Source organism: Gobius niger (genome assembly GCF_951799975.1).
Source record: "Gobius niger genome assembly, chromosome: 20".
Taxonomy (NCBI): Eukaryota; Metazoa; Chordata; class Actinopteri; order Gobiiformes; family Gobiidae; genus Gobius; species Gobius niger.
Genome location: NC_136871.1, coordinates 23312519 through 23332814, shown reverse-complemented (window position 1 = coordinate 23332814; position 20296 = coordinate 23312519). Strand labels below are relative to the sequence as shown.

The following is a 20296-nucleotide window of genomic DNA, read 5'->3' as shown; positions in this document are numbered from 1 at the left end:
GATTATGCATTTGCATTGGGATGGATTCTCTAGAATATATCTGTTTATTCTTACTTTGTTAAAGAGATATTTCAGGATTTTTGACATATGACCTCATTTCCGAATCATCCCGAGTGATTTCTGGAGATACATATATTTTTAATTCATGCAGTCCTTATATTTGAAGAGATTTGTGGTGCTAGACTAGTGCAAAGCTAGCGCATCTATGGTAACTAGCAGCCTGCATTAAAAACAGTTCCACCCAAGCTCAGTGCACCTGAGACAAATCACTTATAACATCAGACTACTGATATAAATGTCTGTGTTGACTGAATATGTTTTGAAATATAACCATTTTGCATTTAAAAGAACTTATATTTGAGCAGCATCAGCTTCCTGGTTGTAAGCTACGCAGCGGCGGAGTTATCCACTAGTTTACCGGATCTACAGTTGTTTGTTTGTTTACCTGTGGCCGGCATCACTACACGTGGAATTCACAAAGGAGCTTTCTACAAATCAGATATGGCAACGTTTGGAGGACTACCCGATGATTTTAAAGAGGTTTTTAATGCAGGCTACTAGTTACCATAGACATGCGCTAGCTTAGCATTAGCCCAGCATCACTAAAATCTTCAAATATAAGGACTGCATGAATCTAAATGAAATAACATCTCCAGAAATCAACAACACGACAACTAGTCCCTATGTCAAAAATCCTGAACTATCCCTTTAATATATTTCCCTCCTCAATCAATGTCAAAATGATACTTTCATTTTTAAATTGTTCTGAGCTAACCACTAACTTTCTTTATGTTTTCCAGAGACAAGAACTTTATAAATCAAACTCTTGGTCGCGGAGATGTGGAAGCGCTGCAGATCTTCTCTGAGGTTTGGGGCAGCCTAATGGACCTGTCCTCTGGAGGCAACCGCCCCAGAAACTGGGAGGACTGTGTGCGCTGGGCCCGACTCAAATGGGAGACACTGTTCAACAACGACATCCGACAGCTCCTGCACTGTTTCCCTTCGGATGAGGTATGGCATAATAAAGGCTTTCCGAGTGGGTAGAACTGAGGCACTGAGCTGCTTTTGGAGGGACTTTTTGGACTTGTGTGTTGGAGGTGGTACTTTGTTGTCAGATCAGGAACTCTTTGGTGACACGGTAAGGGAAGCAGGATGTAGGTATGTTAGGCAAGTACTTGTAAATCAATGGATTTAGCAGTTATCCATAAATATTTATTAAAAATAAAGAATCCATCTGATAATTTTAGGCCAGTTAATTCTTGTGAGTGAATAAGGACTGGGGGGGTTGATGCGAAAACGGCGTATGTCGCTGCGGACTGGGATTGACACCTGGATGGACAGAAGTGCTTGAGATTGTGTAACTCGACTCTTGGAGACGTGGGGACTAGATACAAATCTCCGCAGGTTTGAAATCATCCGAAGCATGCAGACAGAGTGATGTCACATGTTCCTGTCACACCTGGGGGATAGACGGGACACAGTGGAGTAGACAGGAGGAGAAGGGGGGCAGAGGGGGAGAGGGGTTGTAGTGTGGGTGGGGGGTTCACAGATCGATGTCAGTGCAAACAGACCCTCGGTGACCTCCATTCCACTTTCGAATTCCTCGATTTCTTCAGCGTTCAGGCTTTGCAAATGGTATAAGAAACATGAGCTCATTACCTTGTCATGACTAAAGACGATGGTGCCAACAATAAGTTTGTATGTTTTTTTTTTATAAATGTATTTGCTAAAACAGTGAGAGTGACATCTAAGTTCTCTCATGACCTTGCTTACTAATATTTTGTGCCTCTAGCTGTTTCCCTATGTCTATATTTTACATTAGCTCATAGTTTCACCTTAAAATGTCAAAACCCCACACCGACAGTTGGTTGTGGTTTTGTTCTCGTTTTTCAGCTGTAGTTCCTTCTACCTCTGACACCATTTACAGTTGTTTTGAAACTAGGTGTCTCCCGAGTGCAGACGTTAGAGGAACTGTGTGATCAGTAACGGTCTCAACTGAACCAGGCCAGTGCCATGACGCAAAAGGTTCTATGTGGAAGTCGGTGAACTGGTGATAACGCTTTACAGCGCGGATATCAATACAATGGTGACGTCTGAGATTATGCCGCTTTTAGGAACGTGGCATTTGGCTGTAAATGGAAACTTGTTATTGTAATATAACACAAAAAATAACACTCAATTTCTAAGCATGAATAAATAGAGATGATTGTGTGAGGCAGAACATTCCTTTTAAATAAGCAATATGTTGATGCATTTTTCCTAGCTTTTCTGACAAGAACAGTATTTCAATGACACAGCTTAAAACAGTTTGCCCTCTGAGTCGTCCACTTTTGCCTTTTGGCTGCAGTCTGAGTCCACTACAGTGACAAATGCCACACTCTGGGACTCTCTCCTCAGCAGCATGTGGCCCATTTGGTCACATCAAAAGCCCTTTGTTCCTTTATCACACACACAGATGATGAAGACTACACTGCACTGATAACAGAAGATGTCTGCCTGCCCCGTCTGTAGTCACCTGCCGAGCCCCTATCTGATCATGTCCCGTTAACACGATTGGGCACAATTCAATAAAGATTAGGTTTTTTCTCACTGGCATTTTGAGAGCTTTGGGAAAGAGAGGATTGGCATTTGGTTTCAACTGATTTTCTGCCGTGACCTCAGAAGATAAAGCAAAAATACTAATCTTAAGGTACATATCATTAACAGATTTTCTCTTTCTTTGTTTAGCTAACCAGCCACGGCCTTCCTTTTTGGTCTGGGACCAAGAGATGCCCTCATCCACTCACTTTTGACCCTAGCAATGTGAGTAATGAAGGGTCCAAATGGGTTCTTATCTTCAGAAACTCTTAAATCACATCTATCTTGTATGAAAACGTATCTGTAAAATGTTATCATGGATGTGAATGTGGGCTTTTTACACTGTAGGACGTAAACTTATCTGCCCTAAACACTCCTTGGGAACAGTCCATATCACATAAAGTCTTTGCATTCACCATAGGGTCATGTCTTTAGCCTAAACAACTGCAATATTGCAATGAATATTTATACTGGATATTGAAAAACACAAAATAAGACCTATATGTCTGCTTCATGAAATATGTAAAATGTAGAAAACATGGTAATATCAGACACAATGAAGAAACCAGACCACAGGCACTAATGCAGTTTGAGGTTCATTACAATTTGTAGCTTAAATCGTTTGCAACAAGCATAACAATCTGCTTTTTCTTCTTGCATGTGCAGTGTTTAATTCTTTTCCATGTTATTTTGACATTGATGTTTTAGGTGACACATATGGATTATATTGTGGCTGCTGCTAACCTGTACGGACAGACCTATGGCTTTAGTGGCTCCACAGACCGAGCAATGATCAGAGGACTCTTGGACGGGGTCCTTGTGCCCGAGTTCACCCCTCAACAGAACTTGAAGATCCCAGCCACTGATGAGGAGATGGAGGAGAGCGAGGGCGAAGCCGGTGGGTTCAATTCACACAAGGCCAGATCACCCACTCCTAGTTCTTGCCACCAAATTGAAATACAATTTGTAAATTCATTTCTATTTCACTCTTTAACCTATCTTGATTAATTTCTTGACAATGATGTCATTTTCTTGCAGATAAAGAAAAACTGGAGGAGCTGACACAGGAGCTGTCTTCTCCGTCTCTGAAAGCCTCGATCGCGAAGATGTGGCCTGTGGACTTTGAGAAGGTCAGTCAGGTTCATGGCTCCTCTGTGTTTCCTCAGACAGAGCGGCGGCCGGGACTTAGCGGGGAACCAACTCTCCTCTGTTGGGATGTCCTGTGCGGGGCTTTCTTTCTCTCCCTCCCTGTAGGTTCAGGCCTTCACTGACTCAAAGCCGTGACTTTCACAAGACAAGGGATAAAGACTGCCTTCTGCTTTTGAGGCTTCAGTGAAGATATATTCCTATTTCTGTTTGCTCAATAGCCACTTTAAATCGGCTTCTGTGTTTTAGTACAAATGTAATTTCAGTCAAGATCATTTCAATAATGCTGCTGTTTATATGTAGTAACAGTTGAAGAAAATCTTGCAAATAGAACGTCAAAGAACAACGAATGCTTGAAAATGGGCTATATTTACTATTTGATTTGTTTTTTAAAAAAGTGACCTTGAAATGAACATTGATTGTGATCAGTATGAGGGGGCACAAATTATTTCAATTACATGTTTGCCCCCCATACGGTCATCAATTTTCATTTCAAGGTCACTTTTTTTTTTTAAATTTAAACCAAATTGTATATATCGCTTTTACTAAAATAGTTTGTGCGATAGATTAAACAACTTCATGCTTTTATCTACCGGTGAGAGAGTAAATTCAGGACATCCATGGGCTTATTATTATTCATCGTCCCACATTCACACTCACAAACACAATGTCATTCATCCTGGAACCAGAGGGGATCCTATTGTACGTGTTGTTGGTGTTAGGGGAAACCTGTGCAGACCATTTGTACCCGTCCCCTGGGTGCCGTGGGCTGGAGCACTGGAGGGCGAGTGCTCGGTGGTTTATTTGGGGAGATCATGGACACTGAGAGAAATGTCAGACAGGGCCACTCTGAATGAAGTCGATGAGACCCTTTTTGGAAAACCACTTTGATGTGAGCTAGATGAGGTCCCGGTTAAAGCATCTGTGTGAGGTAACCCTGCGCCGGATCAGGTGACATCTTGAGGCTACACCGATCCCTCATTCATTCCAAACTTGGTGTCTGTGCGGTGGGCAGAGGAATGTGTGTAGGTGGGTTTAAGTTGGATCAGGTTAAAGCTTGGAGCGTCTGCGCTGCCCCATCCTCTCTCTCGCCCCCACAGGCTTTGAGTAGTAGTGGTAGACGTTTGCCAGCACCATAGACACATCAGTCACAAATCTTCTGATGTGCCCAGTGTTGTATGATGTCAGATGTTAGTCAGATGCTAAAGCGTTTTTGGCTCCCATTTCAAAGAATAATGTTCTGTTCAAGAAATAGACTGTCCTGAAAGGCTTGTATTAAGTTTGGCTGAATGAGACAAAGTCAGATTAAATCATAATTGTATTAAAAGTAAATAAAAGTTCTTTTTTCTTGTTTTTCTGCCAATTGTTGTATAAAATTCTGAATTCCTGAGGATGAATGTTTGTGCCTTTGAGTTGTATGGCTGTGATGTGTCACCCGTTTTGACATTATGTTTGTCTTTATTGCATTAGGACGATGACAGTAATTTCCACATGGACTACATCACAGCTGCCTCCAACCTGCGCGCCGAAAACTACGACATCCCAGCAGTGGATCGACACGAGGTTAGTCACATTATCACTTGTTTTCTCCAGAAAGCAAATATTAAAGTAAAAAAAGAATCAAGATTTAGTCCTACTTTTTTATTCAGTCATTCATATTAGTTGACAAGATTAACACTGGTTCCAGATGAAAGAGCAGATTTTCAGTGTTGTAGGAGTTAAAACCAGCCCGCAGCGCTCCTCCTCCTCTTCGCCCACCTGCCCCGCAGCCACAATAACAGACGCTCACCTATTGTCACTGGAGCTGAACTAATCACAGCACTTCACCTGTCGCCTGGGACCTGACACCTGAGCCCGGCCACTGCAGCCACAGACGCACCGCACGGGACAGGGCAAGACATAAGGGGTCATTAAGAGGGGGGTGTCGGGGGTAGGACTGAAATGAGGGCCACTAAAGAGGGTTTACACAGGGACAATACGACATCTGCGCCTAATGTACCATGGATGGGCTTTGTGTAGGGCTGAATGATGATGAGAGTCATACAGATGTCAACGCGTTAGGTTAAGTAACTATTGAAATAGTTCAACGTTCCCCCACATATAATGACACGGTCTTTTTAGGGCCCTTAGCTTTTCATAACTGTACTTCACCTCTTAAAACCCACCTGAACCGAGCACATTTTCTCCAGTTTTGCTTTACCCAAATCTTCTTGAAAAAAGCCTAAAAAAAAGCCATGAAAAAAAATCTGTAAAAAAGGGACATAAATGACAAAAACTGATAATAATAATGTGATGAAAAAGTGCTGAAAAAGTGATAATAAATAATTAAAGGGACATAAATTAGACGAAAATATAATAAAATTGTGATAATATAGCGACAAAAACATGATGAAAAAGTGACAAAAAGTGATAGTAAAAAAGGAAAAGTGACATACATGGGACGAAAAGGCAATAAGAAATAGTGCTAAATATTAATATATATATATATATATATATATATATATAGCGACAAAAACTTGATTAAAAAGTGATTAAAAAAGTGATTAAAAAGTGACAAAAACCTGATGAAAAAGTGATTAAAAAGTTGCAAAAACATGATGAAAAAGTGACTACAACAGGGCAACAATGCCAGGAAAAAGCTCAGTTTCGATCTATTTAGGTCTTAGCTTTCAAATGAGGTGCTCTTCTGACCTATAGGCCTATGGGCTGCCCCCTGGACTCTGTGGAGGAGGTGAGTGACAGGAGGGTGTTAGCCAAGCTCACCTCCATCATGGACAACACCTCCCACCCACTGCACGGGACTGTAGAAGAGCTGAGCAGCTCTCTCAGTGGAAGACTGAGACACCCTCAGTGCAGGACGGAGCGCTACCGCAAAGCCTTCATCCTGCTGTCATACTGTACAATAAGACTGTAAAGTAACATGTGCAATAATCTCTGTATCAGCTGCACTTTATTAACTCTGAGTGATCTTCTTGAAGGCCGACTGTAACAAGTGAATTTCTTATCTTATCTTATCTTAAGCTCCAGTCCTGAAGCTTTTAGATTTGGGTAAAGCCAAACTGGAGAAAATGCGCACTGTTAAGGCAGGGGTTGAACTCAATTTCTCCGTCTCCTTCCTCAGAGTAAGCGTATTGCTGGCAGGATCATCCCAGCAATAGCTACCACCACAGCAGCTGTGTCCGGCCTCATGTGTCTGGAGCTGTACAAACTGGTGCAGGGACATCAGAGCATCACCCCCTACAGGACCGCCTATGTCAACCTGGCCGTCATGTACTTCGTCATGTCACGGCCGAGCCGAGCCAGGCCGTTCACTGTGAGTAAAGATACTGAATGCACAATCAGCCTATAGGGGCGATAGCACCTGTCTTAATACTGTAATTGACCCCCTTAGTTTTTCTGCTCCCCTAGCTGCTACGTAATGCAAAGTGACAGACTCCTACTGTATTCACTCATACATTTAGATGGTGTACTTAAGATATACACGAGTGGTTTCCCTTGATGCCGTGTATCCTTCCTGTGAGGCTGGAGAGCATTAGGGCATGAATGAGGGCAGTGAGAGCGAGAGGCCACTGTTCACTGTCACTGCTGTGTGCACGTTAGACCTGCGAAACTCCATAGGGTTGAGGCGAGAGTTCAAAAATATCTAATGCAAATACACCCACATCTGCTTCTGTGTTTGCACCAGTTATGCCCATTTATGGGTTTAAATGTGATAGTGTCATTCTGTTTTGTGGGTGCTGAATAAGGTATTCATATATTATTATTACATCAATATAAAAGTTCTATATGCTATAAATTATGACATATATGAACATGATCAAAACAGTATATTTACAATATGACACAGTCCCAATTTCTTTTTTCAGTAAATGCATTCGTCCATGTTGATATTTTCCATCCAAACCCGAAACTCACCATAGACTGTATGTTTCCCCGAGAGGTTTCTCAAATAATGTTAATGTGCGGCAATCAGACCAGTCTTAAAGCAGTACTATGTAACTCATGCCACTGCAGGTGTCGTAGCATGATTCGTTTTATTACTCATTAATTGTCCGTGAGAGTAAATACTACGCTGACAGAAAAGACAAAGGGAGAGAGGGATATTGTACATCTAATTACACAATGAAGATAATGTTTTTCACTCAAACTTGGCTGTAAATACTGTTTAAGTGGCGCTACTCCGTAGTTAGCTTTGCCCGTTAGCCTTTTAGCTTCTTCTTCATGATTCCATTAGTGTGTATTGGGGCCTCCGCCTCAGTGGCAGGAAAGTTGCAAGTACGGTTTTCTGGCCAGAGACACTGGGGGGAGATGAAAGACCCCCTAATCATACCATTAACGCTTGTATTACCCCCAGAGGGACTACGAAAAGGATTTATTAAGGTAAATAAGTACTGCTTTAAAACATCAGCACTGTTCACATGTATTTATAACCTGCCATTATTTCTGCCTCATATCACAATTTACAACTGTAGTGGACATAGAAAAAGATTGATACTATATATTCATTTTCCCTAGTATTTCTAAGTTCAGATGGCACACCTTCTCTGTTTATTCTTGCTTAAAAAGTTACAAAGTTAAATAGCATTTCCCCCTAACATTTTAACTATATCAGAACTAAACTTCTACCGAACCAGGCCAAAGCTAGCCAGGGCTAAACCTGGATGGAACAAGGACCAAACTTGGACTAAACCAGCCCATCTCTGTAATGCTCGTTCAGCAGTTACTCCCAGCTGGCCCTATCATCGCCGCAGCTCATGTCTGCAGCTGCAGCTCTTTTGGTTGTAACCCAAGTTGAAACCAGAGCTGCAGTGTGTCTCATAGCCCTTGTCCAAGTGCCCTCACGTCCCATCAGACAGAGTTACCCCAAACAGTGACCCCCACCGACCTCTGTCTGTCATAGCGTCAACACCCAGAGGGGGGCCTCACTCGGGAAACTCTGGGCTCTGCGTCTACCCGGAGAGGTAAATTACTCAAGGTGGAATATTGTAAAGAAATGAAATTGCATTGTGAAGAAACTTCCAAAACTTCATGACACTTTGAGAAGCAGTGCATTTCCCTCTGTGCTCTGTATTTCTGTTGATTCATTTAAAGTGCATGTACAGTTTGCATTGATCATTACATATAAGTGACTGAACACCCCAAAGATCTGCTGCGTGGATCGGGGCAGCTGGTAGCATTTTCTATCAGAGCGCTTGCATAGTTGCGGCTTGTAAAAAATACTGGCCTCCACAACTGCATTGCCCAAGTCCAATGGAATGAAGGCACTCAGTCATTAAGTGTGGCCATAATGTCTTGCATCACGGCAGCTGCAGGACGTGTGCATGTGCAACTGTTGAATCCTTTTGCCACAATTTCCAGAGCTGCAAGGCCAGTCGGAGAGAGGGAGTTTTTCAGCGAATGGTTTTGAGTGTTCATCCATTCAACAGAGGAACCAGAGCCAGGGGAATGTAGAGAGAGAAAAAAAAACTACTTAGTCAATATTTTGGGAGGGGCCACTATGACAAGAGATTCCCCTAAATGTAGAAATGTTGCCTAATATAGTTGCATATTTGAAGGAACAAACAGCTGCATGATTTCTATGGTTTAATGCCAAACAATGGACTTGTGGACACATGGAATAAAAGAACTGTTAAGGTTTTTTGCATCACTATCTGTCAAAGTATAATGAAAAAGATAATAATGATGTGCCGATAGTGTCATGTTTGTATAAGTGACTTCTTATTTGACTGACAGGTTTGTGCTTGCTGAACATTTTAAGAGTTTAAGATGAGATATAAAAGTATAAAAATAGCACTAAAGGGAAAGTCTTTAATATCAGTCTGAACTTGTCAACTCAAATGCCAGATTACATTTTATTGGTCTGCATATGTGAGGCTATTCAATCTCTTCCATCTCGTACGCTCTGCTGTATCAAGGGGTCTTACTGACTTAAATAATCACTTGAAGTTATCCTATACTGGGTTCGCCGCTAGTTCATAAATATCACATAACACTGATCAAATTCACCATGTTTGAGCCGGCCCACCCAAAGTTGCCCGCTTCTATAGAAAATCCCGCCTGCTTCAAACAAAACTATACAACAGAAGTCCTCCCATAGTAAAACTCCAACTCCAAAGCCGCTTTCTCCCCCTAGGACAGGGGTGGCCAACTAGTCAGAGACCAAGAGCCGAAATTTTCAACCTTGATCCTGTGAAGAGCCACAAAGGCACCAACCATTAGCGAGATCCCGGGGCGGTAGTTTATTGTGATTAAATAGAATGTAACCGTTTTATTTAATCACAATAAACTATAATTTTATGCCTTGCCTTTTCTTTTTTTTAAATAATTGTGTTAGATTGAATGGTTTTACTTCTCAACAAGACTGAAATACATGTATATTAACTGAAATTCTGTGCTTTCTGCTCTGACTGAGACAGAATTAGATTATTATTATTTTTTTATTTTTTTAATGCTGGGGTGTGTTTGTATGTGGGGCCCTGCCCACTCAGCCCCCTCCTCTGATACGCCCCTGGCCTGTGCGCTCAGTGCCTGCAGCTTGGTCCTGACTGGACTGTGCAGAGAACGCACTCTAGGCTGCACAAAGTTCATGAACTTTAACCAGGAGCCTCTGGAGGACTGAGAGTCTGTTTTAAGTTGCATCTGTTACAGTTACTGTCACATGTGAAAGAAAAGTCATGACTTTGCGTATTTCAGCGTTGCGATGTCGCGCTTCGCATCATACGCTTCAGAAGAGCTCCGCTTTTTTCCATTTCGTAATTTTGATCTTTTTCTGTGAATATGAGGCCAAATTACATCAAATAAAGAGTAGGCTGATCAGAAACCTGAAAAGCACAGAAGCTAATCCTCGTGCCACGATCTGCCTGCCTGTTGTTCAACCTACATCCCGCTTTGACTGAGGCTGCACGGGCACCTTTTACACGCCGCCTCGAAAAGGAGAGAGATACGGACTCTCATTCATGTGTAGAGATGGAAACAGGGTCTGTAGGACTACGGTTGGATTGTTGGTCAAAGACTGTTACAGTTTATGGGAAATATTTACCAATTATTTTGCAAAGAGCCGCATTGTATTAAACATATCCAATCATGCAAAGAGCCGCACTCTGATTGGCCAAGAGCCGCATGCGGCTCGAGAGCCGCGGGTTGGCCACCCCTGCCCTAGGAAGTTCCCCTGGCGATCTACCGCTGCTGTCCTCAGTGAGGACTCAACAATGTCAACAAATGCAGGGCTGTCCTTGTCTGTTTTCACCACGGCAGCGTTTTGTATAAATTCTCGTGTTTATGTTTTGCAATTTGAGGCCAAGGACAGATCATTGTGGGCAGTGGGGGATGCATGGAAATAGCAGGGTGAGATTTACTGAAATACCCACATAAAGTCTATTTTAGAAGTTTGATCTGGAGTAGCATCAAGTTAGTGTTGTATATTTTGTTGCTTCTTAGACACAGTGATTTTTATTTAATTTCTTTGCTGTTTTTTTCCTGGACCATTGGAGTTTGGTTACTGTAGCTACTACTGAACTATTCTGTAATGCTGTAATATAACCTACAGCTGTTCTCAAGGTTGCGCTGCTGTTGCTCTGCTCTTGAGCAAGGCACTTTTGATGTGAATGTGTTGCTGTGCAGTTGAAGTCTGGCGTCATTTAAGATAAGATAACGATAATACCTCTTTTTTTACTATTTAACTGTTTGCACATTTCCTGTCTATTTTGCACACCCTGAGTGATCTTATTGAATGCCGAATGTAACAAGTGCATTTCTATGTGGTTTAAAATTTGTAGTGGCTCAGTTTGTTTGCGATGGGCATGGTTCGAATTGTTGCTTGGATATAATTTGTCATTTATGTTACTTCTGCACATAAGTATTTTCCCTTGGCCACACCAACTTTTGTTTTTCTTTTTTCTGGACAGTAAACCCACTTTGGTTCAAATTCCTCCTTCATGGTATATGTGTTCTTTATTCTTCTTTTTTAAGACAAACCACTGCCTGCTCTGTGGAACGGGACACCAGTAGGTGTGCTCCGACTGTAGGGGAGTTTCAGCAGAGTTTTGTTGAGTACAGACCTTTAACCATCCAGGGAGTGTGATGTAGACTTGTCCCTGGTCACCGGAGACTGGCCCAGCTCTCTGCCCTCCACATGGGGATATACTGTAGGCTGGGGCTGTGGGGCCTTGGAGCTTTGCCCACTGCTTCCACATGTGCTGCCTGAGTGTGACCTCGAGAGTGCAGTTCAACAGGACGCTCAAGGATTTTCGAAGAACGCGCTGAGATTAATGAGTGTTGCTGCAGCTGTAACTGAGCTGTGGCCTCCCCCCAAAGACAAGGGAGCAGGAGGATACTTTCAACTTGATATGAACACTGCTTTACCCTTCGCCTCACCCCAAATCAAAAACATTGCAATATTATTTTGCTGACTTTGTGAATAATTGTTCACTCCCAAAACAAAGAGACTCCAAATTCAAATATAAAAGTCCTAAACTTTATGCTAGTTCACCTCTATATCTATTTCACATGGATCTTCTATTATTGGCCATGTTTATCTACATTTTTCTGATCTTATCTTATTTGGCTACACTTAGTATGACTTACTTTCATTTGGAATTATTATTATTTATTCATTTTTAAATTACATCCCTCCAAAAAAAAAAGTAAGAAACATGGACTCAGGCGTCACAACCGGAAGAATGATAGTTCGATCCCGGCACCAACAACTTATTGTCTTGGTGTCCAATGAATGCTTATGTTTCCATGTATAACATGAAAGCCAATTTCATGTATAACATTTTATTCTAATGGATTCTAATTGGATTAAATATAAATGACTTTACATATATATTTTTAACACTACATACTTGCAAATACTCCAAAAATCTGTCCTTATTCAAACAATTTCAAGGAGTCAAGGAGGAGTCATTCCAGATTCATATTATTGCGCTGATGTTATTTGCACTTTAATATCAAAATGTCTTTAACCGGGTTAGTTCTTCAGCATTCCTTTGTAAGTCACACAATGGAGGGGAACTCTTTCTGCTGCTGCACGTTTCCTCTATTCACTGAACTGGGCCTGGACTTGAGTCTTGAGTCTCAAATCCCTGACACTGTTATATACCCGGTCTTCTCTCCCTTTCCCTTTCAGCGTTTAATCGAATTAGCAGAGTTAGCCTCAAAGCTCCTGATCTTAAAGCAGCCTCTCAAAGGCCAGTCATCACACTGGCTACATGCTAATTGTTTGCAGAAATGATGCCTATTCTCTTCCTCCTCCGGAAACACAGTATTGAAACCAGATTGTGTTGAGAGCACTTTAGCTTCGGTGGGAACAAGGAGTGGACAGAGAAAACGTCTGGTCATCCAAAGCGCTTAGGAACTTTTGTCTACTACAATCCATGTACAGTTATCTCTGATATCGTTAACACTGATACCGTTATCTCTGATCTCTTTGTTTGAATCCAATCCCTCCAACAGTTTTATTAAATAATATTTAGCTTTCCTTTGGGGACATTTGTGGATATATATTTTTTTTTACTTGTAAACAAACAGCCATCTTATGAGCTAAAGACATCTGAGACCTACAAATTTCTTCTTCTGAGACACTGAAGAGGCACCAAGAGCCCCCCACACCTGCAGTACAGGGGAGGCGTCACAAGAGGAGCTACCGGAAACAAGAAAGGGACAAACGAGGAGGTATCCGGGCAAGACTCGCAGCTAAGCCACACATGCCTTCTATCCCTACTGTTGTTCTGGCTAATAGACGTTCACTGGAGAATAAAACAGATTAACTGCAAAGCTCTTCCCAGAATATGATGAAAGACTGTTGTGGGGCGGAGGGAGCTGCTCAGGAGGAAGAGGAAAGAGGAGGTGGAGTTGACCAGTGCAGGACACCACGCTCTGAAACAGGGACAAACCCAGGAGACGCTGCACCATTATAGAGGATTCTTCCGGGGGCTACGGTTACCCCGATTCCAAAAACATGCTGGTCAGGTTGGCCCACAGTGGCGGCGCGGCTCAGTCACAGCGGCTCAGGACTAACAGCTGAACACAATTTTTGTTGTACAATGACAAATAACACTTACTTATTTGTTGACAGAATGGTAAGTTCTCTACGGTGTATATCTCCCAAATAATCAATGCCTCTGCTTAATTTTGAATATCTCATCTGCCCCACTCATTGGCTGAACAAGTAAATGTTTTGGGAGCTGAGGGACACATATAATTGCAAACCAAACATCTGCCACAAGAGTCGCTGAGGCTTAGGAACAACAAAGGGCTGGCGTTCCTTCACATGTGGTTATATCAGGGTCCTGCAGAAGGAATGAGGTGAACACGATCCCAAATCCTCGCTCTCCTTTGGGACTGCCATTGTTGTACCCTGTAACTCTAGACTTATACATGAACAGAGCCAGTGGGTACTAAGTAATCTGTGGTCCACTCAGACGCCTCGTGCCTTCTGATGCTGCTGTGTGGACTTTTGTAAGCGTTTTTTTTTGTGTGTTTTTGTTGTTTTGTTCGACACATGTTAGTTCCTCGTGCATCAATGTCCTTCCCCATTGCTATTTGTACACAACAACATGCTGCTGATGACTTTATATGGAACAATAGCACTATGATGAATAGTTAAGGCGTGACACAGGCCAGAGACATGTGCGAATGGTTCAAATAAGTGATCTCATAGCCAAAACTAGCTCAGTAAAAATTTATAGAGGTAATAAATTCTCAATACATGAAGAATTCTTGTAAAATAAAAGGAATTCAATCGATCTTTGTACCAACCTCTAATGCAAAATTAAAGCATTTTTTTTTTGTGTTCAGTACATTTGGATCATTATCACATATCCTGTACATTTTTATACCATATACTTATGTACCGGCCTTTTACAACACATATGTTCTGCACGCATGGACTGTCGACAATTAAAATCAATTAAGCTTTGCAGCAGTCGCAACTCTATCACCAGCTGCGATGGAAACACACATAAAACAGATTATTGGGCAGAGCAGTACCTCCAAATGTGCTCATACCAAGACCCCAGATGTTTATATCCGCTCTGTGGGGAGTTAGTGATGTCATTTTGTTTTTTTCTGGATGAATGTGTGGAAGTGTTTAAATCGGCATATTTACACGTAAGTGCATGTTTACCAAGAAAAGGGGATCCGGATGTACAGCATCCCTCCCAAATGACCTCTTACCTGCAAATGTCTGTCTCATTTGAGAGGCTTAGATAAAACAGGCCTTATTTACTACTGACATGGACTTGACCTATTGAACAACATTATATAGAAAAACATGTCAATAGTCTGTTCCACTGCCTGAAACAGTTACATCACTGCTGTTGTTGCATACATGTGTGAGTGCTTTGGTGAGAGGCTGATCGATACGGCAACAGACTACTGTATTGTAGGACTGCATATAATCACCAATATATTGCAATATTACTGACCTCCTCTGCTTTTGCCAATGCAGTTTAAATATAACATAAATATGTGTTGAAATGGTTCAGTAAGATATCAATAATAGCAAAAATATTCTGAGCATAATATTGAAGTTCATAAAGTCTCATACCGTACAGCTCGACTTTTCCCCCGGCTTATTTTAATTATTATTATTTAAACCTAAATTACCTAAATTAAACCTAATTATTTTAACCTAATCTTGCCTACAAGCTGAATTCCTGCGGTGTTTGTGAGTTCACAAAAACATTCAATTCGATTCAATCTGGTATTGCTCCCTGACAACAACAGGTTAATGGATACGAATAAAGACATAAAAAATGACATGCCGCTACATACTTACAAACTTAGCAACCTACATACTTGCAAACACACATAACAATCAGAACTAGAAATGCAATGGCTGCGCCATTGCGATTGACTGCGGAAATGCGGGAAGCGAATGCAGAAATTGCATAAACTGTTCAAATTGCATAATCAAATTTGCATAAACTGGTCAAATGCATAAAATGTCATGTTGCATAAACTGCATAAAGTGGTAAAATGCATGAATGGGTTAATTTGCATAAATTATGTAAATTGCATAAACTCTTTAAAATTCATACATCTTAAATGGCATAAACTCTTAAGTTGCATAAATGCTTTAAAATGCATAAACTGGTTAAATCTCATAAAGTGGTTAATTTGCATAAATTATTAATGTTGCATAAACTTTTTAAATTCCATAAACTGGTCAAACTGTTGAAATGGCCTCAGTGCTTGATTGGCAGAAGCACAAATGGCTGAAAGTCCTGGAGTCTCCCCATTGGCTGGATTCCCCCCATACACACCAATGCAAAAATTTCAAACTCTTGTATAAAAAAACTGGAAATCTGCAGAAGGACAATTTTTTCTCAAAACCAACAAGTTGCAGAAGCTGAACTTGCACAAAGTGCAGAAATTGCATAAAATGCAGAAAAAAGTGCAGAAAAGCATGGATTTGCAGCAGCCCCATTATAAGTCAATGGGAAAAATCTCCGACATTTCGGCCGATTGCGGAAAAACCGTAAGTTGCAGAAGTCCCAAAAGTAATAGCACCCTTCTCCTCAACATGCGGAACATTTTGATGCATAACTTGCATAAATTGCACAAAGCATGAAGGTGCTGAAAGCTCTAGAAAATCGGGAAAAAGATGGAAGAGGAATAATAATAAAGAACATGAAAACCAATAGACTTTATGGATTTGCGATCTGTTGCTTGGAGACTTGGCTGCGACTGGTAAAAACGAGATGTAATTTATTTAATCAGTAGCAAATACTGTGCCAAATGTTGGTCCTCTCCCCGGACGATTTAAGCAGGAGTGAACCCAGATTGATATCAGTGCAGATGATATTGGCACTGTCATATCAGGTTACGGTTACACCATATTCAACCATGTTTAGCAATTTCTCTAAAACATACCGTGCGCCCTTCTCCTTGCTCATTGTAAATAATATCAGTGTAAAAATATTGTAAAATAGATTTAGGTAACATTGGAAGTTTCTACATGTAAACTATTACTGAGTTTGGGCCATTTTGTTTTGATTTCCAACTGATCTGAATTTGGACCCTTTTTTTTAACTTATTTTTATGGTGACTTAAAATTAATTAATTTGCTTCTTAGTTATTGTGCTTTTGAAGGGAACACAACGGTTTTTGTGTTCCTCCTAGTAACCTTTCACAATCTTTTCAATAACGAACCGAATCAAATTCTAGCACCATCTTGCACGCTCCACATTGGCCCCTGCGGTAGATTAACAGAAATTAGATTATCTTAACGCTATGATTACTATGATATCATCAGATCTGTCATCGCAGCTGCAAAGCAGAGTTTAAATTACAAATAAACCATTAGGATAATTTATGACCTGTTGGCGCTACTATCAACCCCAGAATTGAAATGTAAAGTCCTTGCCCCTTCACTGGAGCTTGGACATTTGTTCTGCAGGCTGCTACTTGTCTTGTCCCATTTGTGAGTGCAGCGTTTTATTGACTCAGCCCTCCTCGTGCCTCGGGTCATCCTCAGTGCTGCTGCTATCTCCACATTTGAAAGACAATCACACAGACAGTGTGTTTACTGTTTTACACATCAATGGCTGCCTTTCAGGAGCACTTTTAGGCCTTGTGTCAAACTCAGCACTTACTTGAGAGTGTCTCCTGTGGCTTGTTTACACTATTGTCTAGCCATGACAACTTTACTGTATGAAGAGGTTACAGTTACACTGTATATTTTAGCCAGTTTGATCATTGTCAAATGTAAATACATTGTTGCATATACTTTGTAAATCACATATCACACAACATCTGGCAATCAGTCACCAAAAATATTTACACATTAGACACAGTTACATTTGACTGTGGCAACATGTCTCAAAAACTCTGGACAAAAGAGCACTAAAAGTGACATTTATTATCATTATTATTATTATTATATTGACCTTAAGGTATGAATGCTATTGTGAGTCCTAATATTGTGAAATTACATTCCCCTGCCATTGTTTCTTCCCTTCCTCCTTACCGGGTCCGCCGTGCCTCCTCAGCTAATTGCAGTGTGTTGTGTTGAGTCGAACAGTTGGAGATCCAGGCCATCTGTCTGTAGGTTTTCCTCAAAGACTCTGGTGATCAATAGTGATCAGGTAGCAGATGACACTCCCCATCACACAAAGGGCATCCTCACCAGGACAGGGCTGAGGTCACAAAACAACAGCTAACATGTTTATGACAGCCAGCCCATATGGAGATAAAGGGCCTTTCATTGCTAACACACTTATAGGATTTTAAAGTTCGTATTCTGGCTAAATTATTTAATTTACTTACAATTACAATTTAGGGTTTAAATAATAATGTAGGCCCAAAACAAAAAGTAGGGCCTGGATTACTAATTATCACTGGCAATGCCAACACTGGAGTTGCATGCATCGTTACATCTGAAATTAAAACACGGGTTACAGTTTTCCCAGCTGTTGTTTTGGGAAGGCGCAACTTTTGTTGCTTTGTGTTAAGAGGGAGAAAAACATTACATTGTAGTTTTCAGTTATTTATTGTTTATTTCATGCTCAGTTCATGGCTGTAGGTGACTTGTTTCTGTGTTTATTTATTGTTGACTAACAAAGCCCATGACAATATTGTACCAATCATCAGAAAGCCATGAGGAAAGGGTTTAGTTGGGCAGAGGAGCATTACTAGCCTAAAAGTACTGCATTATATTCCAGTCATGGTCACAGTAAGTTGATAAAGAAGTGCGTAGATGTGAAAAACACATGGACCCCTGTCTCATTTTTCCACAGACAACAGCAATTTAGTTCTAGCCTCACATATTACAGGACTGGGTGATGAAAACGCTCGGTAAAAGACTTACAGCCTACATGGAACCACACAAATGAATTTTCCACGCAAAGCCTCAAATTGAAATAGCACAAATGGCCCCCTTTAAAACTACTGTTCTCAAGAATATATATTACCCATTAAATGACATATCAAAGTATGCAGACTACAGTAAGGTTTATATACTAACCAGATGGCTTACAAAAAGGAAAGGGAGATTGTGATGAGACCATGATCTAACGGACCACATAGACCCTGCGTGTGGCTAAAACTCTTTAAAAAGAAGAGCTAGTTCTCTTTGAAGGACCAGCCTTACAGTCTCAAATGGAGCTGTAAAAATGTTTCCACTGTTGGGATGTTCGCCAGAAAGTTTGGCAGTTGAGCAAGAAGGTTTTTCTACTTCTTCTTCCTGCTGCGATTGTACCAAGATTTAAAGCTGACATTTTGCATCTCGCACATTTCGGTTCACTATCAGCCTTTATGCCCTATCAGGACCAGTAACCCGACTTCCTGCACTCCACTGCCTTCCCTTGTCGTGTCTAGGGCTATTTCAGGCCTCCATCAATCATGCGACTTCATTACCAAGAGGCTGTATTGTTTTTCAAATCCTGTGTTATGAACAAGAGATATTTAAGTGTAAAAATAGCCCAATATCTAAATATGTGCAGTGTTGTTTTATCATCTGTGTTTAGGGAAGAGCCTCAAACAGGAAGTGGGTTATCTGTCTATATAGCCGTGTTGTCCGTATACACAACGGCAAACGCTGTTATATTGTGACGCAAAGGTACTCGATTTGTTTCCATGGTGTTCAAATAGAAATAAGTTTATAGTCTCAGAGAGAAGTAGACCGAACCAGAAATGCCAGTTCCCTTATAATAAACTCAATTGAATCAAATGTTTTTAAAGGGAAGTTCCAAAAAACGTTGTGTGTATTTTGCAAATCATTAAGCCAGTGTAACAAAACAAGAAGAAAAGAAATGACACAGTGATTTGGCCAGTCTTTATGTCAGATGCTGTTCCTGTGCAACAACTCACCGTCTGTGCGTAAAAAATATGAACCTTTAAAAAGACATGTTTTTCACAGTGGAGTGGGGTACATGACCACAGCTTATTTCCCCCCCCCAAGACTTCAGACACAGAGATGTGGTGGCTGCGGTAAACCAAAGCCCGTAATGCCGCCAGTCAGTTTGGAGACAGAAATGTGGACTGTAAGAAACCCATATCAGACTGTTGTCGGTAATTATTCTGGATGACTTATTTTACCATTTTAAGCAGTGCTTCATTGATGGGATCTGCACTTTAGCAAGAGATCAATTCCAATATGTTTATCGGCAATTCATTTGACAATGAATTGAGATGTTTATTCTTTCGTCCTTGTTGTGGAGCGGGGGGGTGGAGAGTGGGGGGTGGGAGCATAGGGAGGGCAGGGAAGGGAGGGAGTTCAGGATTGTCCCTCTGTAGATTTTGCATATAACGGAGGCTGGGACTCTGGCTCTTCTCAACTTGCGGAGAAAGTAGAAACGCTGATTACTTTTCTACGTGATGTAGTGTGCATGGTTCAGGAGAGCTTCTCTGTGATGTGCACACCCAGGAACTTAGTGCTGGTCTCCCTCTCCACTGCAGCACCGTTGCTTGTTAAAGGAGCATGCTGGACCTGCACTCTTTGAAAGTCCACAATAATCTCTTTTGTCTTCTCCACATTTAGAGAGAGATTGTTCTGTGTGCACCACATGGCCAGAATGCTCACCTCACTCTTGTACTTTGACTGGTTTCTGATGAGGCCCACCACTGT

The 20296-nt window shown here is 41.2% G+C and overlaps 1 protein-coding gene across 1 annotated transcript in view; it reads left to right on the top strand.

Annotated features, from left to right (window-relative positions):
• uba7 (ubiquitin-like modifier activating enzyme 7) overlaps nucleotides 1-20296 on the top strand; it is a 38967-nt gene that overhangs the window by 9837 nt on the left and 8834 nt on the right. Inside the window, exons 16-21 of the mRNA XM_079578233.1 lie at nucleotides 801-1011; nucleotides 2728-2802; nucleotides 3286-3475; nucleotides 3616-3707; nucleotides 5194-5286; nucleotides 6845-7036. Of these exons, the coding sequence (XP_079434359.1) occupies nucleotides 801-1011; nucleotides 2728-2802; nucleotides 3286-3475; nucleotides 3616-3707; nucleotides 5194-5286; nucleotides 6845-7036 (853 nt within the window). The remainder of the gene's footprint in view (nucleotides 1-800; nucleotides 1012-2727; nucleotides 2803-3285; nucleotides 3476-3615; nucleotides 3708-5193; nucleotides 5287-6844; nucleotides 7037-20296) is intronic.